This window comes from Salvelinus namaycush, chromosome 15 (assembly GCF_016432855.1).
Source record: "Salvelinus namaycush isolate Seneca chromosome 15, SaNama_1.0, whole genome shotgun sequence".
Taxonomy (NCBI): domain Eukaryota; kingdom Metazoa; phylum Chordata; class Actinopteri; order Salmoniformes; family Salmonidae; genus Salvelinus; species Salvelinus namaycush.
The window spans coordinates 14,733,904-14,758,701 of NC_052321.1; the positions used below are offsets into that span (position 1 = coordinate 14,733,904).

At 45.1% G+C, this 24,798-nt stretch overlaps 1 protein-coding gene across 1 annotated transcript in view; it reads right to left on the bottom strand.

Annotated features, from left to right (window-relative positions):
- LOC120059784 (usherin-like) overlaps nucleotides 1-20,844 on the bottom strand; it is a 201,418-nt gene extending 180,574 nt beyond the window's left edge. The window contains exons 1-3 of the mRNA XM_039008832.1: nucleotides 20,755-20,844; nucleotides 20,062-20,499; nucleotides 2,971-3,123 (exon numbers count right to left, since the gene is read on the bottom strand). Coding sequence (XP_038864760.1) covers nucleotides 2,971-3,123; nucleotides 20,062-20,499; nucleotides 20,755-20,844 — 681 coding nt within the window. The remainder of the gene's footprint in view (nucleotides 1-2,970; nucleotides 3,124-20,061; nucleotides 20,500-20,754) is intronic.
- Nucleotides 20,845-24,798: the final 3,954 nt, after the last annotated feature.

Genomic DNA, 24,798 nt, shown 5'->3' on the forward strand with positions numbered 1-24,798 from the left:
AAGGAGGTTTTCACTCAAAATCTCACGATACATGGCCCCATTCATTCTGTCCTTTACACGGATCAGTTGTTCTGGTCCCTTTGCAGAAAAACAGCCCCAAAGCATGATGTTTCCACCCCCATGCTTCACAGTAGGTATGGTGTTCTTTGGATGCAACTCAGCATTCTTTGTCCTCCAAACACGACGAGTTGAGTTTTTACCAAAAAGTTATATTTTGGTTTCATCTGACCATATGACATTCTCCCAATCTTCTTCTGGATCATCCAAATGCTCTCTAGCAAACTTCAGACGGGCCTGGACATGTACTGGCTTAAGCAGCGGGACACGTCTGGCACTGCAGGATTTGAGTCCCTGGCGGCGTAGTGTGTTACTGATGGTAGGCTTTGTTACTTTGGTCCCAGCTCTCTGCAGGTCATTCACTAGGTCCCCCCGTGTGGTTCTGGGATTTTTGCTCACCGTTCTTGTGATAATTTTGACCCCACGGGGTGAGATCTTGCGTGGAGCCCCAGATCGAGGGAGATTATCAGTGGTCTTGTATGTCTTCCATTTCCTAATAATTGCTCCCACAGTTGATTTCTTCAAACCAAGCTGCTTACCTATTGCAGATTCAGTCTTCCCAGCCTGGTGCAGGTCTACAATTTTGTTTCTGGTGTCCTTTGACAGCTCTTTGGTCTTGGCCATAGTGGAGTTTGGAGTGTGACTGATTGAGGTTGTGGACAGGTGTCTTTTATACTGATAACAAGTTCAAACAGGACAGAGGAGCCTCTTAACAATGTCTACACTGTATTTCTGATCAATTTGATGTTATTTTAATGGACGAAAAATTGCTTTTCTTTCAAATACAAGGACATTTCTAAATGACCCCACACTTTTGAACGGTAGTGTATGTACTATCTTAATTTGAAAAGTTTGTTATAGGAGTAAAATAAAAGCATCAGAAAATGTGAATTATTTTGTGGATTTGTCACACCCTGACCTTAGTTATCTATGTTTTCTGTATTATGTTGGTCAGGTCAGGACGAGGGTGGGTATGCGTGTTTTTGTATTGTCTAGGGGTTTTGTATGTCTAGGGGTGTTTGTAAGTCTAGGCATATTGTAGGTCTATGGTGGCCTGAATTGGTTCCCAATCAGAGGCAGCTGTTTATCGTTGTCTCTGATTGGGGATCATATTTAGGTAGCCATTTTCCCTTTTGGTTTCGTGGGTTCTTGTCTATGTGTAGTTGCCTGTAAGCACTCGTTTTGTATAGCGTCACGTTCGTTTTGTTCAGTGTTCTTTCTTCATTTAAAGAAGAATGTATATCACGCTGCGCCTTGGTCTCCTCATTACGACGGACGTGACAGGATTATAATTCATTTACATATTTGTTGGGGTTGCAAAACGTTTTGTTAGGGCAAATCAAGTCTGACATTTTAAATGGAAATTCCACATTTTAGAAGCTTGCATTTCCCCCCAAAAATCTCTGCGACAACACTGATCAAACTAAGATTGCACATCTACACTGAGTGTACAAAACATTAGGAACACCTTCCAAATATGGACTTTTTTTGCTTTCAGAACAGCCTTAATTCGTTAGGGAATGGACTCTACAAGGTGTCGCAAACGTTTCACAGGGATGCTGGCCCATGTTGACTCCAATGCTTCCCACAGTCGTGTCAAGTTGGCTGGATGTCATTTGGGTGGTGGACCATTCTTGATGCACACAGGAAACTGTTGAGCATAAAAACCCAGCAGCATTGCAGGTCTTGACACAAACTGATGCGCCTGGCACCTACTACCATACCCTGTTCAAAGGCACTAAAATCTTTTGTCTTGCCCATTTACCCTCTGAATGGCACACATACACAATCCATGTCATAATTGTTTCAAGGCTTATAAATCCTTATTTAACCTGTCTCCTTCCCTTCATGTACACTGATTGAAGTGGATTTAACAAGTGACATCAATAAGGGATTATAGCGTTCACCTGGTCAGTCTGTCATGGAAAGAGCAGGTGTTCTTAATGTTTTGTAAACTCAGTGTTTAAACACAGCACATGGTAGCTATTGAGTTGAGATGGGGAAGTCTGTAGGTAGTCTACTCCAAATAGGCTTAATGGATCACAATAAGGAGTCACATACAATGTTGTCTGTGCACCTCCAGTAAAAATGGATATACCATAGTCTACATATAGTACATAAGTGACCTTAAGTGATTCAAGAAGTCCCAAACAAAAAATGATGACACTTGAAAAATATGCAGTGGTGGCTACAGTACATGTTGGAAGTATTTGACAAGAACCGTGGTATTCCTGCATATAGAGCTGTACAGTAGTTCTCCTCAGTCCTGCACCACACAATCTCTGAATTACAGCAATGGGCACAGTCTGGTTATATATGAAGTGTGTATGTGTGTCGAGCATGCCTGTGTGTGTCTGCACGTCCGTGTGTGTGTGTATGTACACGCCCATGTGTATGCCTGTGTGTGCGCGCCTGTGTGTGTGTGTGTGTGTGTGTGTGTGTGTGTGTGTGTGTGTGGCCCCCTGCACCCACAGCTGGTCCAAAGCAGATGTTTACCAGTATAATTACCCTCCAGCCCATACGTCATCTCCAGCCTCTAGATGTGTAGTGACACCAGTTCAACACAGACCTGCTGTGGTTCTCAGTGAACACATTCATTTCAATACTCTTACTGTCTATTGGCCAGACATAAAATATGGACACACACTTACAGAAGAAAACACAAAGGTGCATACACACAGACACAAACAAGCAAACACACACACATCAAGTAAAAAGTCCAAAATTGCTAAGTGGCCTACAGGTCTACAAAATAGTGTTATAATAATGACGTAGCTAACATGACAACATATATCACATACTTGTCTTAAACAGAGGCAGAGTGTGTATGGTACGTATCCACTCCTGTTCAAAACACAGGTCAGTGTAGGGCAGGGGAGGGTAGATAGAAAGGTATGGTAACCCGGTTCTTACCTGTAGAGCTAGGTGGGTCCACCTGTCCACTGTGAGTCTGCCCTGGGTGCTGAAGGTCAGAGTGCCAACCTGACCGCTGGGCTGACCATACTGTAGTTTGACCGCAGACTCAGACACGGTCAACAGGAACACCAACCTCTCCTCTGAACTCTTCTCCAACACCGTCCTGAACATAGAGAGACAGGGTCACAAACACACACACACACACGCATACACAACAACTCACACACACACTCTGTGCCCACTGGACTATAACAAGCTAAATCAAGTGTGTTACTGCGGGCTGGAACAAAAGCCTGCCCACTCAATGAAGACCATAGAGGGGCTATAAAAAAAAAAGAAGAATTCCAGAATAGGGTAAATATGGTCAGGGAGAAATCCAAACCATTCTAATCAGAATGAAAGGCAGTAGAGGCATAATCCTGGTTCACTTATGCAGGAAAATAAAAGTAAGGCCCGTGATGCATCAGAAATGATGTAACAGAAATGTATTATTGTTAACCTAAAATATTGTCAACCTACAATATGATCATATAATTATAAACACAGTTTATAGCAGTTTTATACCCCTTTTCTGTATAGCCTCTAAAATATATGTAAACAGACCATAAATGTAAAATAATGTGTTTTCTTGGAAAGCTGTGAGTGCTATTATATGTTACAATAATTGTTGCATACAAAACTTGTTCCATTTACAACTTATCTAAGTCCTCTCATCAACTGATGTCAGACAGTGTCTGGCTGCGGATTGACTGCACTGTTTGAATGGAATGTTGGCATATTAGCAGTTAGTACAAAAACAAATTCATCATTTTACACAATATCTTATCACAGCACTGGCAAACCATGGTTGTTGACCAACTCCGTGACCACAATGGCTGGCTTTTATACCGTCATTAAAAAGGTTCATGTTGATTCTAGTATTCTAATTCCTAATTCTGTGGTGAAGACCCCTGGTCTAGACAGACTGTATGTTTCCACAGAGGGTAAGATCCACTCTAACAAACAGGATGATTGTGACATTTACTCATGTAATATCCATATTTACCATGATTTTCTCCTGCTGTTACAGTGGTGTAAAGGAGCAGCCACCCACACACTCTGTGTCATATTAAACATCATCAACCACATTTTATGGGAAACTCCTACTTTTTATGAACACCGGCCAACACACCCAATAAATCACCAGTGTGAGTAATGTGTGTACTGTGTGTGTGTGTGTGTGTGTGTGTGTGTGTGTGTGTGTGTGTGTGTGTGTGTGTGTGTGTGTGTGTGTGTGTGTGTGTGTGTGTGTGTGTGTGTGTGTGTGTGTCCCAGCCCTGCCTGCCTGTTCAGTTCAGTCCAGATCACTTGAGAAAATGAAGTAAGAGCAGATGGGAGGGGACATGACAGAGGGGAGGGGACAGGACAGAGGGGAGGGGACAGGGCAGAGGGGAGGGGACAGGACAGAGGGGAGGGGACAGGGCAGAGGGGACAGGACAGAGGGGAGGGGACAGGGCAGAGGGGACAGGACAGAGGGGAGGGGACAGGGCAGAGGGGACAGGGCAGAGGGGAGGGGACAGGACAGAGGGGAGGGGACAGGGCAGAGGGGACAGGACAGAGGGGACAGGACAGAGGGGAGGGGACAGGGCAGAGAGGAGGGGACAGGACAGGGGGGGCAGGGCAGAGGGGACAGAGGGGAGGCGACAGGACAGAGGGGGGGGGCAGGGCAGAGGGGACAGAGCAGAGGGGACAGGGTAGAGGGGAGGTGACAGGACAGAGGGGACAGAGCAGAGGGGACAGGGCAGAGGGGAGGGGATAAGACAGAGGGGAAGCGACAGGACAGAGGGAAGCGACAGGACAGAGGGGAGTGGACAAGGCAGAGGGGAGAGGACAGGGCAGAGTGGGAGGGGACAGGGCAGAGGGGAGGGGACAGGGCAAAGGGGAGGGGATAAGACAGAGGGGAGGGGACAGGGCAAAGGGGAGGGGATAAGACAGAGGGGAAGCGACAGGACAGAGGGGAAGCGACAGGACAGAGGGGAGGGGACAGGGCAGAGGGGACAGGGCAGAGGGGAGGGGAGAGGAGAGGGCAGAGCAGAGGGGACATGGCAGAGGGGAGGGGACAGGGCAGAGGGGAGGGGCCAGAGCAGAGGGGGCAGGGCAGAGGGGAAGGGACAGGGCAGAGGGGAGGGGCCAGAGCAGAGGGGGCAGGGCAGAGGGGAAGGGACAGGGCAGAGGGGAGGGGCCAGAGCAGAGGGGGCAGGGCAGAGGGAAGGGACAACTGTGTGGAATGAAATGTAGCTTGAGTTTCTGCTGGTTTGGTCTACTTAGAACTGGGCCAGTCCTCTCAGGGGTGTGTATGGGTGTGTGTCTGGACTTGCGTATATGCCTTGGGCGTCCATGCCTGCGTGGGTAGGTACGAGCATGTGTGTGTGGCTGGACCGAGTGTCTAGGGTGAGTGCAGCGACACATCTTTTAGTGTCATGTTATCCTGAGTCTGGCATACTGGTAGGTATTAAGGAGAAACTCCCTAAGGAGAATAAAACCAGCTCACTCCTTCTCTGGTCCTTCTAAGCACAGCCACAGAACTAAACTTAACTGTAACCTTATCCTTACCCCTAACCTAAAGCCTAACCATAACCTTACATTAAGAACAAATAGGTTCAATCAATTCTGATGATAGAGCCGATGTAGTCCTTTGTAACATGGCTCTCTAGTAACTACCTGTTGAGATGACAGTGTGTAGACATCCTTCTGTCTCTCAGACCATTCATCACTCCGGTCCCCCTCCCCATCTACTCTCCCCCTCTCCCATGCCCGCTCCCCCTCGCCAATCCCCCTCTCTACTCTGTCATTTTCTAGGAAAACAAAGTGGAGGAAAACAAAGTGCTCTTTGAGTGGATGCTCCCTGTATACACGGAGAAACACACAGGGCAATCTTTCTCCCATTGATCTAAACTAGCCACAGCTGCTGGTATGATAACACACACACACAATACACCGACACACACACACACACAATACACCGACACACACACACACACACACACACACACTAATGGTCACTTGAATTCCTGTTTTGTGTTTGTTATAATTTTATATAAAATTCCCAAAGTAAGCCTCTTCATTATCTGTGTGGCAGCAGTAGAATGGCTGTGAGTCCTGTGTTAGGATGCCAGAGATCCATGGACAGATTCCTCACATAGCCTAACACAAATCACACAGCCTCATTACAGTTTTTTGCGATTGCTTACATACTTGTTGCGGAATTTGGCTCATTGTGTCAAAACTCTACACACAAGCCAGATAAGACAACACTCACACACTCACTAAACATCTCACTTCTATGTCAAAATGAAACTCTGCAATCAAAACCTAACAATCCTTTTTCAAAATGGCATTTTTGCAACAAAATGATACACACATGCACCATTTGAATTACTCTTTCAAGCAGCAACACACTGATATATTTTATACAAAACACTGTCTGTCTTTAGTACTTTGTATACCTTTTTTTTTTTTTTTTTTGTTTTTTTTTTGTTTTTTTTTTTGGGGGTGGATCAGCTTAATATTGCGGAAAGAATGTTGCTTCCAATGTAATTGTCTGCATCATTTCCAATCCCCCATATTTTTTTGGGTAAATATATATATCCATACACGCATGCATACATATATACATATATACATACACATACCTATATAGACATACATACTTTTTTAAAGAATATACCTTTATTATTATTCCCCGCAACCCTACCACCGCTCCCCCAATTGGAGTAAACTAATAAACACTTCTGCTTTTACCTTCAATTTATACATCTTATACCTATTTTACAGACACAGACTACTTTATAATAGTTCTCTCTTGTTTGTTCTTAGTCCTTCCTCTATTTCTGTTGTCCATCCAATTTTATTTCCACTTGTAACTGTGCTATTTCACAAAAGCTCCGCACCTATACACATTTCACAGATCCCGTATGCCCTACATTGTTTATCTTGTTATTAGTCCCACCCTTCAGTTCTACTCAACCCTTCCCATCTATCTTCCAACATCATCCATTTCGGATTTTTATTTGCCATATATTTTTCAACTGTGCTGTGATGCTTCACAAAAGATTTGAACCTTCCTATTCTCATAGCTTCTACAGATTGTAAATTAAAAATAAACATTTTTGCTAAAATAATTATTATATTATTGATTGATTGACTATGGCTTTTCAAATCCCCCAGTATTGCTATCTGTAGCGTTAGTTCTAGGCAAATGTTGCAATTCTTCAGCCATTCCTGGACCTGTGACCAAAAACGAGCTACATATGGACAATACCAAAATAAATGGTCTAATGACTCTGCCTCCTCACAGCAGAATCTACAGAGCTGGGAAGATTGTATACCCCATATATATAACATTCTATTAGTTGCAAGAATTTTGTACAATAATTTAAATTGAAAAATTCGAAGTTTTGAATCCGGCGTTGTTTTGCGTATCAATTCATAAACCATGTGCCATGGAATGGGTACATCGAACATCTCTTCCCAACTATTTTGCAATTTATATGGCACAGCTGTCAGTTTTTTGGTCCTTAAATGAAATTGGTATATGTTTTTATTTATCACACTTTTCTTTAACCATTTATGTTCTTTAATACAGGGCCGACATACAAGTTCCTTACTTTTTTCCCCTTCTACTTGCCTCTTCCATTTTTGTGGTAATGCTGCAATTAATTGGTTGTAATTTTGGGTAGAGCAGACATTTCCATATGTCTGTGTGAGCTGCATGTGTGACATAACTCCACCAGTCCTATTTATGATATCATTCACAAAAATTATACCTTTTTTAAACATTTCTTCGATAAATACAGTTTTTTTATCAATTACTATATTTGAATTTAACCACAATATTTGTTGTACTATTTGTTCCGTCCTTTCAGGTGGATTAAACTGAAATTGCAACCAACTTTCTAAGGCTTGTTTAAAAAATAAGGATATTTTGGAGATTATTTCCTTTTCAAACAACCGAAAGTGAGCAGGTGTAATCTGAATAAAGGGAAAAAGGCCCTTCTTGAACATAGGATGAGACATTCGTACCAATTTACTAGAGAACCAGTTTGGATTTAAGTATAACTTTTGTATGACTGATGCCTTTAGTGAGAGGTCTAATGCTTTAATATTTAATAATTTCTGCCCTCCGAATTCATATTCGTTATATAAATAGGCCCTTTTAATTTTATCTGGCTTGCCGTTCCAAATAAAATGGAATATTTTTTGTTCATATAATTTAAAAAGCAGGTCACTAGGTGTAGGCAAAACCATAAGCAAATAGGTAAACTGTGATATGACTAAAGAGTTAATCAGGGTGATTTTTCCACAAATAGACAAGTATTTTCCTTTCCATGGTAGCAAGATCTTATCTATTTTTGCTAACTTTCTATAAAAATTTATTGGAGTGAGATCATTTCTTTCTTTTGGGATTTTTATACCGAGTATATCCACATCTCCGTCAGACCATTTAATTGGTAAACTACATGGCAATATAAAATGTGTATTTTTTAGTGATCCAATACGTAATATGGTACATTTATCATAATTTGGTTTTAATCCAGAGAGGATAGCAAAGGTATCTAGATCCTCTATGAGGCCGTGGAGAGACTCTAGTTGTGGTTTTAAAAGAAAACATGAATCATCAGCGTACAATGACACCTTAGTTTTTAAGCCACGGATTTCTAATCCATTAATTGTTATGCAGATGAATGAGGACCCAAAAGCGACTTAACAAAAACAGAGTCTTTATTCCAAACTTAAACAAAACGGTACTCCTGGATATATCTTAGATGACACCTGCTCACACGCAGCATCTGATGAAGGCAAAAACACGACAGGGCGGAACCAGGACGCCTGCTCACACGCAGCATCTGATGAAGGCAAAAACACGACAGGGCGGAACCAGGACACGGAACAGCAAACATCAAACAAAGATCCGACAAGGACAGAAGCGGAAAACAGAGGGAGAAATAGGAACTCTAATCAGAGGGCAAAATAGGGGACAGGTGTGAAAGATTAAATGAGGTAGTTAGGAGAATGAGGAACAGCTGGGAGCAGGAACGGAACGATAGAGAGAGAGCGAGAGAGGAAGAGAGGGAGGGGAAGAGAGAGGGAAAGAACCTACTAAGACCAGCAGAGGGAGACAAATGGAAGGGAAGCACAGGGACAAGACATGATAATCAAAAGACAAAACATGACAGTACCCCCCCACTCACCGAGCGCCTCCTGGCGCACTCGAGGAGGAACCCTGGCGGCAACGGAGGAAATCATTAATCAACGAACGGTCCAGCACGTCCCGAGATGGAACCCAACTCCTCTCCTCAGGACCGTAACCCTCCCAATCCACTAAGTACTGGTGACCACGTCCCCGAGAACGCATGTCCATGATCTTCCGTACCTTGTAAATAGGTGCGCCCTCGACAAGGACGGGAGGGGGGGAGGGAAGACGAACGGGAGCGCGAAGAAAAGGCTTGACACAAGAGACATGGAAGACAGGGTGGACGCGACGAAGATGTCGCGGAAGAAGCAGTCGCACAGCGACAGGATTGACGACCTGAGAGACACGGAACGGACCAATGAACCGCGGAGTCAACTTGCGAGAAGCTGTCGTAAGGGGAAGGTTACGAGTGGAAAGCCACACTCTCTGACCGCGACAATACCTAGGACTCTTAATCCTACGTTTATTGGCGGCTCTCACAGTCTGCGCCCTGTAACGGCAAAGTGCAGACCTGACCCTCCTCCAAGTGCGCTCACAACGTTGGACAAAAGCCTGAGCGGAGGGAACGCTGGACTCGGCGAGCTGGGACGAGAACAGAGGAGGCTGGTAACCAAGACTACTCTGAAACGGAGATAGCCCTGTAGCAGACGAAGGAAGCGAGTTGTGAGCGTACTCAGCCCAGGGGAGCTGTTCTGCCCAAGACGCAGGGTTTCGAAACGAAAGGCTGCGTAAAATGCGACCAATCGACTGATTGGCCCTTTCTGCTTGACCGTTAGACTGGGGATGAAACCCGGAAGAGAGACTGACGGAAGCACCGATCAAACGACAGAACTCCCTCCAAAACTGTGACGTGAATTGCGGACCTCTGTCTGAAACGGCGTCTAACGGGAGGCCATGAATTCTGAACACATTCTCAATGATGATTTGTGCCGTCTCCTTAGCGGAAGGAAGCTTAGCGAGGGGAATGAAATGTGCCGCCTTAGAGAACCTATCGATAACCGTAAGAATCACAGTCTTCCCCGCAGACGAAGGCAGACCGGTAATAAAGTCTAAGGCGATGTGAGACCATGGTCGAGAAGGAATGGGAAGCGGTCTGAGACGACCGGCAGGAGGAGAGTTACCTGACTTAGTCTGCGCGCAGTCCGAACAAGCAGCCACGAAACGGCGCGTGTCCCGCTCCTGAGTAGGCCACCAAAACCGCTGGCGAATAGAAGCAAGCGTACCCCGAACACCGGGGTGGCCAGCTAACTTGGCAGAATGAGCCCACTGAAGAACAGCCAGACGAGTAGGGACAGGAACAAACAGAAGGTTACTAGGACAAGCGCGCGGCGACGCAGTGTGAGTGAGCGCTTGCTTTACCTGTCTCTCAATTCCCCAGACAGTCAACCCGACAACACGCCCTTCAGGGAGAATCCCCTCGGGGTCGGTAGAAACCACAGAAGAACTAAAGAGACGGGATAAGGCATCAGGCTTGGTGTTCTTATTCCCCGGGCGATAGGAAATCACGAACTCGAAACGAGCGAAAAACAACGCCCAACGAGCTTGACGTGCATTAAGTCGTTTGGCAGAACGGATGTACTCAAGGTTCTTATGGTCAGTCCAAACGACAAAAGGAACGGTCGCCCCCTCCAACCACTGTCGCCATTCGCCTATGGCTAAGCGGATAGCGAGCAGTTCGCGGTTACCCACATCATAGTTGCGTTCCGATGGCGACAGGCGATGAGAAAAGTAAGCGCAAGGATGAACCTTATCGTCAGACTGGAAGCGCTGGGACAGAATGGCTCCCACGCCCACCTCTGAAGCGTCAACCTCGACAATAAATTGTTTAGTGACGTCAGGAGTAACAAGGATAGGAGCGGATGTAAAACGCTTCTTGAGGAGATCAAAAGCTCCCTGGGCGGAACCGGACCACTTAAAGCAAGTCTTGACAGAAGTCAGAGCTGTGAGAGGGGCAGCCACTTGACCGAAATTACGAATGAAACGCCGATAGAAATTAGCGAAACCGAGAAAGCGCTGCAACTCGACACGTGACTTAGGGACGGGCCAATCGCTGACAGCCTGGACCTTAGCGGGATCCATCTGAATGCCTTCAGCGGAAATAACAGAACCAAGAAAAGTGACAGAGGAGACATGAAAGGCGCACTTCTCAGCCTTCACGTAGAGACAATTCTCTAAAAGGCGCTGGAGTACACGTCGAACGTGCTGAACATGAATCTCGAGTGACGGTGAAAAAAATCAGGATATCGTCAAGGTAAACGAAAACAAAGATGTTCAGCATGTCTCTCAGTACATCATTGACTAATGCCTGAAAGACCGCTGGAGCATTAGAGAGACCGAACGGCAGAACCCGGTATTCAAAATGCCCTAACGGAGTGTTAAACGCCGTTTTCCACTCGTCCCCCTCTCTGATGCGTACGAGATGGTAAGCGTTACGAAGGTCCAACTTAGTAAAGAACCTGGCTCCCTGCAGCATCTCGAAGGCTGACGACATAAGGGGAAGCGGATAACGATTCTTAACCGTTATGTCATTCAGCCCTCGATAATCCACACAGGGGCGCAGAGTACCGTCCTTCTTCTTAACAAAGAAAAACCCCGCTCCGGCGGGAGAGGAAGAAGGCACCACGGTACCGGCGTTGAGAGAAACAGACAGATAATCCTCGAGAGCCTTACGTTCGGGAGCCGACAGAGAGTAAAGTCTACCCCGAGGGGGAGTGGTCCCCGGAAGGAGATCAATACAACAATCATACGACCGGTGAGGAGGAAGGGAGCTGGCTCTGGACCGACTGAAGACCGTGCGCAGATCATGATATTCCTCCGGCACTCCTGTCAAGTCACCAGGTTCCTCCTGAGTAGAGGGGACAGAAGACACAGGAGGGATAGCAGACATTAAACACTTCACATGACAAGAAACGTTCCAGGATAGGATAGAATTACTAGACCAATTAATAGAAGGATTATGACATACTAGCCAGGGATGACCCAAAACAACAGGTGTAAAAGGTGAACGAAAAATCAAAAAGGAAATGGTCTCACTGTGGTTACCAGATACTGTGAGGGTTAAAGGTAGTGTCTCACATCTGATACTGGGGAGAAGACTACCATCTAAGGCGAACATGGGCGTGGGCTTCCCTAACTGTCTGAGAGGAATGTCATGTTTCCGAGCCCATGCTTCGTCCATAAAACAACCCTCAGCCCCAGAGTCTATCAAGGCACTGCAGGAAGCAGCCGAACCGGTCCAGCGTAGATGGACCGACAAGGTAGTACAGGATCTTGATGGAGAGACCTGAGTAGTAGCGCTCACCAGTAGCCCTCCGCTTACTGATGAGCTCTGGCCTTTTACTGGACATGACATGACAAAATGTCCAGCAGAACCGCAATAGAGACAAAGGCGGTTGGTGATTCTCCGTTCCCTCTCCTTAGTCGAGATGCGAATACCTCCCAGCTGCATGGGCTCAGTCTCTGAGCTGATGGGAGAAGATGGTTGAGATGCGGAGAGGGGAAACACCGTTAACGCGAGCTCTCTTCCACGAGCTCGGTGACGAAGATCTACCCGTCGTTCTATGCGGATGGCGAGTGCAATCAAAGAGTCCATGCTGGAAGGAACCTCCCGGGAGAGAATCTCATCCTTAACCTCAGCGTGAAGTCCCTCCAGAAAACGAGCGAGCAACGCCGGCTCGTTCCAGTCACTGGATGCAGCAAGAGTGCGAAACTCTATAGAGTAATCCGTTATGGATCGATCACCTTGACATAGGGAAGCCAGGACCCTGGAAGCCTCCTTCCCAAAAACTGAACGATCAAAAACCCGTATCATCTCCTCTTTAAAGCTCTGATAATCGTTAGTACACTCAGCCCTTGCCTCCCAGATAGCTGTGCCCCACTCCCGAGCCCGACCAGTAAGGAGTGATATGACGTAGGCGATCCGAGCTCTCTCTCGTGAGTATGTGTTGGGCTGGAGAGAAAACACAATATCACACTGGGTCAGAAAGGAGCGGCACTCAGTGGGTTGCCCAGAGTAACATGGTGGGTTATTAACCCTAGGTTCCGAAGACTCGGAAGACCAGGAAGTAACAGGTGGCACGAGACGAAGACTCTGAAACTGTCCTGAGAGGTTGGAAACCTGAGCGGCCAGGGTCTCAACGGCATGACGAGCAGCAGACAATTCCTGCTCGTGTCTGCCGAGCATTGCTCCCTGGATCTCGATGGCAGTGTTGCGAGAATCCGTAGTCGCTGGGTCCATACTGGTCGGATCTTTCTGTTATGCAGATGAATGAGGACCCAAAAGCGACTTAACAAAAACAGAGTCTTTATTCCAAACTTAAACAAAACGGTACTCCTGGATATATCTTAGATGACACCTGCTCACACGCAGCATCTGATGAAGGCAAAAACACGACAGGGCGGAACCAGGACGCCTGCTCACACGCAGCATCTGATGAAGGCAAAAACACGACAGGGCGGAACCAGGACACGGAACAGCAAACATCAAACAAAGATCCGACAAGGACAGAAGCGGAAAACAGAGGGAGAAATAGGAACTCTAATCAGAGGGCAAAATAGGGGACAGGTGTGAAAGATTAAATGAGGTAGTTAGGAGAATGAGGAACAGCTGGGAGCAGGAACGGAACGATAGAGAGAGAGCGAGAGAGGAAGAGAGGGAGGGGAAGAGAGAGGGAAAGAACCTACTAAGACCAGCAGAGGGAGACAAATGGAAGGGAAGCACAGGGACAAGACATGATAATCAAAAGACAAAACATGACATTAATATTAATGTTTGATCTAATTTTAACAGCTAACATTTCGATGGCAATAATAAATAGATATGCCGATAGTGGACAACCTTGTTTTACTCCTCTAGATAGTTTAAAACTTTCTGAGATGTAGCCATTATTTACTATTTTACACCTAGGGTTACTATACATAATTTTAACCCATTTTATAAGAGATTCCCCAAAATTGAAATACTCTAGGCATTTATATATAAACTCCAGTCGTACTTTATCAAAAGCCTTTTCAAAATCAGCTATGAAAACCAGACCTGGTGTCCCCGATATTTCATAGTGTTCTATTGTTTCCAGTACTTGCCTTATATTATCTCCAATGTATCGTCCATGTAAAAAACCTGTCTGATTAGGATGAATAATATCTGACAAAACTTTTTTTATTCTATGCGCCAAGCATTTTGCTAGGATTTTTGCATCACAACACTGAAGTGTAAGAGGTCTCCAATTTTTTAATTGGACTGGATCTTTATATATACCACTTGGGTCCTGTTTCAGTAATAACGATATCAGACCTTCTTGTTGCGTGTCTGATAATCTACCATTTATATAGGAGTGGTTAAAACAAGCTAATAATGGTCCTTTGAGTATATCAAAAAAAGTTTTGTATACTTCCACTGGTATGCCATCCAGCCCTGGAGTTTTCCCATCCTTAAAGGCCCCAATTGCATCAAGCAGTTCCTCCTCTGTAATTTGGCCTTCACATGAGTCTTTCTGTACAGATGTTAATTTTACATTATTAATAGGAAAAAAATCCATACAATTAGTTTCAGTTAGTGGAGATGGAGGAGCCTGAAACGAAAACATATTCTTAAAGTACTTTACTTCCTCTTTCAAAATATCATTTGGTGAATCATGCGTGACTCCATCATTTGTAACAAGTTTTAATACATTTTTTTTGGTAGCATTTCTATATTGAAGATTGAAAAAGAATTTGGTGCATTTTTCCCCATATTCCATCCAGTTCGCTTTATTTTTATAATGTATTACACTGGATCTTTCTTGAATAAGTTCCTCCATTTCTTTTTGTTTTTCCTCTAACTTATTCTGTGCCTCTATGGTACTGTTTTTATTGCTATCTAACTGTACTGTTAGTCCTTCAATTTCCTTTGTTAATATGGACTCTTTTGATCTAAATTGCTTTTGTTTTATAGATGAGTACTGAATTGCATGGCCTCTAAAGGCACACTTAAAAGTGTCCCATACAATAAGGGGATCTGCTGTACCTATGTTATGTCTGAAAAAGTCAGTTATAAAATCTTCTGTCCTAGTTCTAAACAATTTATCATCTAGTAGACTTTGATTAAATTTCCAATATCCTCGCCCACGTGGAAATTCTGTAAGAGAAATATATATGCCAATTATGTGATGATCCGACCGCATTCTGTCCCCTATCAACACTTTTTTAACTTTTGGTGCCAGAGAGAATGGTATAAGAAAGTAGTCAAGACGACTAGCTTGATTCAGCCTCCGCCATGTATATCTCACTAAATCAGGGTATTTAAGTCTCCATATATCCACTAATTCCAATATATCCATGACATTCATGATTTCCTTAAGTGCCTGAGGGTGATAGTTTGTAGTGTGATTTCCTTTCCGGTCTATAGAGGTATTTAAGACCGTATTAAGACCGTACCTTTTTAATTTTCTCATACAGGGTTCTGTGAAAGATTGTTCCAGTACAGTACATCTACTCACATTTCAATGAACACAAAAATAAAAAGGCTTCAGGAAAAATATAAACAGAATATATACAGCTTATTTTTTTGCCATTGCAAGTTTTTACAACAACAAAACCACAAAGAAAAGTAGAATTACAGTACAGTAATCAATACAATATGCTACTGTAAACTCACAGAAACAAAAAATAATTACAGTAAAATTACATTGCAAGGGTAAACAAATAGTATTGTAAGGGATGAGGTGGGTGGTTTATGGATCCCGCCTTGTTAGGGTCTGGCCACATCACAAGCAATGTCATCCCTGGCTAGGCAACGGGGAAAATATTACCTTGCCGTATCCAACCCTGGACTGACCCTACCTCAATGTCTCCGCATGCCTCTTCCATTGCTTGCAAAAGAGGCAGGCGAGCATGTGGTTGGCGGTCATACACTTTCCAACTCCAAGCCAAAAATTATTATTCAATCAGATTGAGAAATGGGGAGTAAGGAGGCAAGTATACAACTGTGACGTTATTGTGGTTGGTGAACCAGTCCCTGACCAGAGCAGCCCGTTGGAAACCAACATTATCCCAGATGACCACAAACCTGGGCTGCTCTGGTCCGTCCTGTACAACTGTGAAGTTATTGTGGTTGGTGAACCAGTCCCTGACCAGAGCAGCTTGGTGGAAACTAACATTATCCCAGATGACAACAAACCTGGGCTGCTCTGGTCCGTCCTGTACAACTGCATTAGGTAGTGCATCCATTATGTGTTGCAGTATTGTAGGGACCCAGGGTGCCATGGTGATGGAGAACGCCTTGCAGACTAATGGCGGCACACAAGGTGATATTTCCCCCCTGCTGCCCAGGGACATTCACAATGGCTCTTTGTCCTATAACATGTCGGCCCCGACGCCTGGTTTTAGCTAGATTGAATCCAGCTTCATCAATGGAAATGAACTCATGAGGCTGTGCAGCTGCATCAAAGTCCAGGACTCTCTGTAACAGAAAATACATACACTGTACTGTGAATATGGTGTAACTCAAAACACAGGACTACAATGTCTACATTTTCACACAAGGATGGGGCGGGGGGCGGGTTGAGTCAGACACATTCAGTCAAAACTACAAGCTACAGTTAAGGCAGGTGCCCCCACAGACAACCCCCCCCCAACCCCCAGAATGACTGCTTTGTCTGAATGTATCTATGCAGTGCCAATAGGACACAATCTACTGCCATTACTGTATTACAGTATAGTACAGTGACACTTACTTGCACATAGTCTTAGCGAAGGTCTTTGACTCTAACGCTGTTCCTCTCAAATAGAACCCTGGACATCGAACACTGTTCCTCTCAAATAGAACCCTGGACATCGAACGCTGTTCCTCTCAAATGGAACCCTGGACATCGAACACTGTTCCTCTCAAATAGAACCCTGGACATCGAACGCTGTTCCTCTCAAATGGAACCCTGGACATCGAACGCTGTTCCTCTCAAATGGAACCCTGGACATCGAACGCTGTTCCTCTCAAATAGAACCCTGGACATCGAACACTGTTCCTCTCAAATAGAACCCTGGACATCGAACACTGTTCCTCTCAAATAGAACCCTGGACATCGAACGCTGTTCCTCTCAAATGGAACCCTGGACATCGAACGCTGTTCCTCTCAAATGGAAACCTGGACATCGAACGCTGTTCCTCTCAAATGGAACCCTGGACATCGAACGCTGTTCCTCTCAAATGGAACCCTGGACATCGAACACTGTTCCTCTCAAATGGAACCCTGGACATCGAACGCTGTTCCTCTCAAATGGAACCCTGGACATCGAACGCTGTTCCTCTCAAATGGAACCCTGGACATCGAACGCTGTTCCTCTCAAATGGAACCCTGGACATCGAACGCTGTTCCTCTCAAATGGAACCCTGGACATCGAACGCTGTTCCTCTCAAATGGAACCCTGGACATCGAACGCTGTTCCTCTCAAATGGAACCCTGGACATCGAACGCTGTTCCTCTCAAATGGAACCCTGGACATCGAACGCTGTTCCTCTCAAATGGAACCCTGGACATCGAACGCTGTTCCTCTCAAATGGAACCCTGGACATCGAACGCTGTTCCTCTCAAATGGAACCCTGGACATCGAACGCTGTTCCTCTCAAATGGAACCCTGGACATCGAACGCTGTTCCTCTCAAATGGAACCCTGGACATCGAACGCTGTTCCTCTCAAATGGAACCCTGGACATCGAACGCTGTTCCTCTCAAATGGAACCCTGGACATCGAACGCTGTTCCTCTCAAATGGAACCCTGGACATCGAACGCTGTTCCTCTCAAATGGAAACCTGGACATCGAACACTGTTCCTCTCAAATGGAACCCTGGACATCGAACACTGTTCCTCTCAAATGGAAACCTGGACAGCTGCTTCATCGTAAGTTGGTGTTGACGCAAGATGTGGCAGAGTGTCGACCTACTGACACGGTTGATATTATGGAAGGTTGTGTGATCTGCAATGATTTGCTCTCGTAGTTGATGTAGGCGGATGTTGTTGTTTGCCAACACTAGATTGACAACGGCCAGTTCCTGTTCATGGTGAACAGACGTTGCCTTCCACCCTCAGGAGGTCGTCTGGCAGTTCTGTAGAAAATGAAAGAATATGATGTCATTGGTTAGGTTCTTTATCACATACTGTACTGAGTAACATCACAACTGTATTACATGTACTTCACAGCACTATACCTATTTTTATGTTCACTGAGGAGCATAGACTTAATATTGTAGGACTATATTGTATTGTACTGGGATGCAGAATGATGTGCAACAATTACATAGGTACAGTCTAGTGTAGAAAGTTGAAGACATACCTGTTCTCCAGTCTAAATGTCCATATTCTGGATGCTACCGTGTAGCGACTCAGGTTGGGCTGGACTCAGGTTGGGCTGGACTCTCTGCCTCCCTCATCGTCAGGCCATGATTTATGACATGGTCCACCAAAGTAGCCCTAATGTCGTCAGAAATATGTCTCCGTCTATTGCCTGGTACCCTTCTTTGTTCTTGTCCTCGTCCTCTCTCTCTTCCTCTACCTCTTCCTCTCGCTCCCACTGCCTCCACGTTTGTTAAGTTCTCACAAAAGAAGTGATCTTACCTGAGGTCTATTTGTAGTGGTAAGGCTCAGACTAATTGGTGTTCAATTACTGTATGTGTTTTCATGTGTGTGTGTGGGTGTTGCCAATTTCAGGAATGTTTTGCATTTTGAATAGAAGTGTTTTCCCAATGATTGCAAGAGATTTCCTTCTTGAACAAAGTGTCTCATGTAAGAAACAGTGTGTAGTGTTTTGAAGTGTGTTGCAGAATTGCAAATAAAGTGCAATGCAGAAAATGTGTTCGTACTTTTGGTGCCTTTGTTTAAGGCGTGGTTACAAAAGTGAAGGTTTTGATGCTTTTGTCTGAGCATTCACTATCGGTGTGGAAGCAATCGGCAAAAAGTGTAACCAGACTAACTGGTACATGATTCACTGGACTTAAAGCAACAGAACACAGACCAATATCATAATATGGTCCTTAAGCTAAGCCTTTTACCCAAAGGAACACATATGCCTACAATCAGATTCATAGTCAGTGAATATGTATTCTGCATACTGTGTGTATATGTTAGAATGTGCAGCTGTGACGGTCAGTGGTCATGTGTGTTTGGAGGGAGAGGACAGAAAGCCTTTCATCTAGCCTCTTTGATAGCTGCCATATTGGTCACAACAAAGACTGATACATGTCAAACGACAGGTGTGAGAGGGATTCACAATGCACAGCCCTGTGTGATTGATTGATAGACAGAGTGCTGCCAGACAGTTACCAGAGAAGGAACTGATCTGATTGTAAGTGTGTGTAACCCAGCACCATGTAAGCTCTCCCAGTAACACCTTACCTTACCCCGCCTGAATCCAAAATGGCACACTATTCCCTATCTAGGGCACTACTTTTGACCAAGGCCCGAGTAGCGCACTATATAGGCCATAGTGTTCCATTTCGGATGCAGCCCCTCACTTGACACCCTGCTCTGCTTCTCTGGTTGTCCTGAAGGAAAGTCATGCCTATTATCCTGTCCTGTCCTCCTTACACCACTACCCAGGCCTCAGGTTTCCTGGCCCTCTCTGACCTGATTGTTCTCTAACATGGTCCTGTCTTATCTTTCTCTCTGGACCGAACTACATTATATATAACAGTGCTGGAAAACCTTGCTAGAGCATAGGTGGAATAGGCAGTTTGGTGCTCATTTGAATTTCCTTTCTTTTTTGTTTGTAGACCAATGCCTACTTATATAAGGCACTTATATGAACTGAGTTACAAAGTGCATTTCAACATCTTGATACAGTTTTTAACAACAGTATAAACACATAAAAGACATAACAATGAATACTTGTGATACGCACATGTCTCCAGGAGCCTCAGGTTTGATCCACACAGCCAGGGTGAAGGAGCCCAGATGTCCCTGACTCTGAAAGGGAGGAGAGGCCACGCATCCTCCCTTGGTCCAACGGAATATCACACTCCTGCTGGATCCATCCCCTTCTCTAACCCCCTCTCCCCCTGTTCCTGCCCGGGAGCGAGTATCCAGCCCGTCCTGGGTGACACAGGTGCCCCAGTGTGCGGGAAGCAGTAGGGGTGCATGGGGTGGGGTGGAAGAACGGTAGGGGCACTCCTGGTTGCAGAACGCCTGGCTGCAGTTGTGGAGCTCCTCCAGGGAGGTGGGGCTGTGGCAGTAAGTGGTGCGCTCGGGAGTGCCGCAGCTGGAGCGGGCAGGAGAAAGGGTGACGGGCTTGTGGGCTCCGATGTTTTCCAGCCGGGGGAAGTGACCCTGAGAGGTCGCAGGGTCAAAGGTGAGGCAGAGGACCAGGATGTAGAGCCAGAGCGAGGATCGGATTCCTTGTCCGCTTTTTCTCTCCACTTTCCACACACATCTTCCCTCTCTTTCTCTTCCCATTCTGTACTCTGTCTCCCCTCTCAAACAGGCCTCACTTCCCACTCTCTCCCTTTTTACCCCTCTCTCCTGCCTTTCTCTGTTCTCTCCTCTCATCTCTCTTCTCCCTCTAACCCCTTTTTTTCCTCTCACCCCTCTCTCTGTCATCCCCTCTTTCAGTGAGGTCCAGCTCCGTCCGTTTGGCCTGGCAGCCGCCTGAAGCTGAGTCGTTGAATAAGTCATGATGGTCACAGTGCTGGAGGTGACATTTTACAGACCACTGCCTTGGGTAAGGCAGCGCAGCTTAACACACACACACACACAACCAAATCCTTCACATGATAGCTTGGATTTCACCCCAACGCATACCTGGAGAGAAATACGGAGGAGAGAGAGAGAGAGAGAGAGAGAGAGAGAGAGAGAGAGAGAGAGAGAGAGAGAGAGAGAGAGAGAGAGGAGTCAGACATAAAACGAATCTAGGGGGACATGTCATGCAGGCTAGTGCCTGCCCAAGGCTATTATGTTTCGTTTGATCGAGGGAAAGCTAAACAGATACGGAACATTTCCTTTCTGCCTGCTGTTAAATTGAACAAAGTGTCCTTTTTGCAGGGGTATCTAGGGATTTCTTGGGTTATCTCTGTGATCCTCAAATGCCCCGTTTCTCAGAGTTTTGGGGAAATTGGGGCTTAGGGGGTTAGGTAAAACTGATATTATTAGGTTAACATTAACTAGCTACAATATTTGCAACTTTAGTGCCATCTCTTTCTGATTGTGCAGAGGGTTTAATGGTGAATGACTTAGTCATTGACAGCTGTCTACTGAACAGCAACGTGGTTGTCTATAAGTAGCCTAAATATATTCAGCAAATGTTACAATAGTCAACAAATATGTCAAACTAAACCAAGCACAAACTCATAATTTGCTTTGCTGTTTGCCTCAGTGGCAGGTTTATCGAAGCTACGCTGCTTGCGCACTGGCTACAACGTGCAACAAGTTGCTGTCCAATAAACTAACACACAGTCACAGTTCCTTGATTAAATAAGCTAATACAACTATGTTTTTTTTTTTAACAATAAAGTATTATATCATTTTTACATTTAAATATAGAAAACTCGATTTATGTCAGCGAGTTTGTCCCTAGTCTTACCTCACAGTCTGGAGGCGTGTGGTGGACATTCTGCCCTTCTCGCATAAAGCTGATTACAGCGAGCTGCCATCTGGACAGCACGCCGCTCTAGACACAAAACAAAGCAGCAACGAGGAACTTGTCAGCAACAAAACAAAAACACAACAGGGTCATCCAATGCGTTTACCAACTACAGCGACACAATCGCCGCTCGGCATATCTTTGACAAAGCCCCGACATAGCTGACGACAGTCTAATGTATGCAAGTCCGATAATTACCGATGCCTGTAGCTGAGGAGCGATGACTAGTATTCCATTACCCCCCCAATGCGCGAGTGATCCGTCTGGGTTTAACAAGTGGCTCTCGTCTCCTTGCGTAGGAAGAAACGCTACCCGTGGTCGCCATAGCAACCCTGGTATGGACACTACAGACAGACAGTGTCGTGCATTCAGGTGCTGAAGCCCGGAGGGACAGAAGAGAGGAGCAGTAGATTATAACATAACACGGAAGAGAGGGATTTGAGGGAGACTATCTAATGTTTATCATTGTACCACCACTATATAACTCACCATTGTTTTTTTAGGTCTTTATCTACTCAGCATAAATTAATACATTAAAATACTAATTGAAAGAAGGGATATGAAATTGGGATCTTACTCAAAGCTTATGTGAAAGGCCAGTGGCGATTTTAGCATGCACATCTTGGTGTGGCAAACTAAAACATTTGTTTTATGCATGCCAGCAAAGCCACTACACAACACAACACTAAACAATACATTAATTGCACTATAACAGTGACAAATAGTTGCTACAAACTGTTAGGGCCTACATAAAGTTGTCCCAACAGCAGTGCTTTCTTTTTAGCACCATGGAGTGAATCCTTTCCACTGCTACACCTGGCTATCAGCGGAGCCTTGTCTGGCAGCGAAACAGTTTATTCAGCATCATTTACTGCCTTTAAAAAAACATAGCTGATATGGCTGACCTGCTTAAACAAATGTGGTTTCTACTGACAACTGAGATGTACAAACTATGGCATAAGGGAACGATGAATGGATAAGAGGCAATCCGTGGGCCTCCCGAGTGGCGCAGTGATCTAAGGCACTGCATTGCAGTGCTTGAGGCGTCACTACAGACCCGGGTTCGATCCCAGGTTATGTCGCAATCGGCCACAACCAGTAGACCCGTGAGACAGTGTACATTTGGCCCAGCGTAGTCCGGATTTGGGGAGGCTTTGGCCGGCCGGGATGTCCTTGTCCGATCGCTCTCTAGCGACTCGTTGTGGCAGGCCAGGCGCATGCACGGTGACTTTGGTCGCCAGTTGTACAGTGTTTCCTCCGACACATTGGTGCGGCTGGCATCCGGGTTAAGCGAGCAGTGTGTCAAGAAGCAGTGCGGGGTGCAGTGTTGGGTTTCGGAGTATGCATGGCTCTCGACCTTCGCCTATCCCAAGTCCGTACAGGAGTTGCAGCGATTGGACAAGACTGTAACTACAAATTGGATATCACGAAATTGAGGCAATCTGTAATTTCGATTAAGACATTTTGATTAAGCGAGCTAAGACAGACGTAGTTAATATGACTATTTGTTCAGCACTTTTGAAATGTACAGCAACAGAATTCAGAACATGGGCCGTTCTTGCAGTATTCTCCCTGTACACCAAGTCAGAACCGTAGGATAAATAAAGCGGGCATATAAGCAGACGATGCTTAAACAAATCTTACAATGTTCAATGATGACATTTCTCTAAAACAGGCTATATGCTACATGCGCACCGCCAAGTCAGAACAGTATGAGGGGGAAAGTGACTAAATTATTAGGGTGAGGCACTACTTACAGCTTACTACACAACATACACTTATTATTACTTTCTTAGCTACAGTATACATATCTCCCTGACATATTACATAATTTATGCAGCAGCATACAATACATTTTTGGACTCACTGCTGTGCTGTGCTCAATTGAACAGAAAGGTGGTGCGGCAGTCGTTCTTGGGGGCAATTTTTGTCATGAAACTTTGTCATCAATGTCTGGCATTCTCTGGATTTATGATGCTTTGAAGACAACTGGGCACTCTGAAAAAAACACGTTCAATCATGACGTCAGTGATCTTCAGTTCGGAGCTCTAGAAAGAGGCCTGAGTTCCCGACTTGGAATTCCAAGTTGGATGACCGTTCAAAATGTATTTTCCCAGTCTGAGCTAGTTTTTTTTCAGTTTCCAGTTGTCTTGAACTCATTGAAGTCTGAGATTTCCCAGTTTCCAGTTGTTTTGCTTTTAGCCACTGATTCCTTCCATACCACTCATAATGGAATTTGCGATTTCCATCTTGTTGTGTAATGTTTATTCCCATTGGCCAATCAGCACCGATAGGTTTTATCTATAATTTCACTTCATAAGCATTTTCCAGTAGATTGTCGACGTGATTCATAATGATGACTGCTTGTCTAGCTTGATAGCTAAGATTTTTAAAGTATGACATGTTGACATGATCAGTCCAATTAAAGCTACGGTAGATATAACGTGATTTGACATCATTTTATCTGTGGCCAGTGACCTTGAGCCTTCTTGGATGGGCACTTCTAATGTAACTCTATGGCAGCACCCAAGGAGGCTTGAACTTTCTAGCTCTCCCTGTAGATTTTGCAGTGATGTAGTGTCCCCATGAGTGACAGAACACTGAGCCAATCACAGCGCAACTAGAGAAGATTACCAACCCCTACGCTCTGTATTTCCCTCCACCACAGAAAGCACTGAGCTAGGCTGAAACACCTGCATTTTGGAGCTGCCTTACACAAGAAAGCAAAAAATAGACCATGTTTGTTTGTGGCTTTATTAACTCAATATTATTATTTTTTTACGTTGTCTGCAAACTGATATGTAACATGTATTAATGCAAAAAGAACATGCAAAGCAGGCCATGAATGACAGGTTGCCACTGTGAAAGGCATATACTGTATGCTCAATTAGTGGTTTAGGAATAGTGGGAATGATGCCCACATCATTGGGAAGCTCACTGACTGTAGCCTGACTGAGAAAGCTTTCCTTGAGACAGGCTACCTCTGGGTG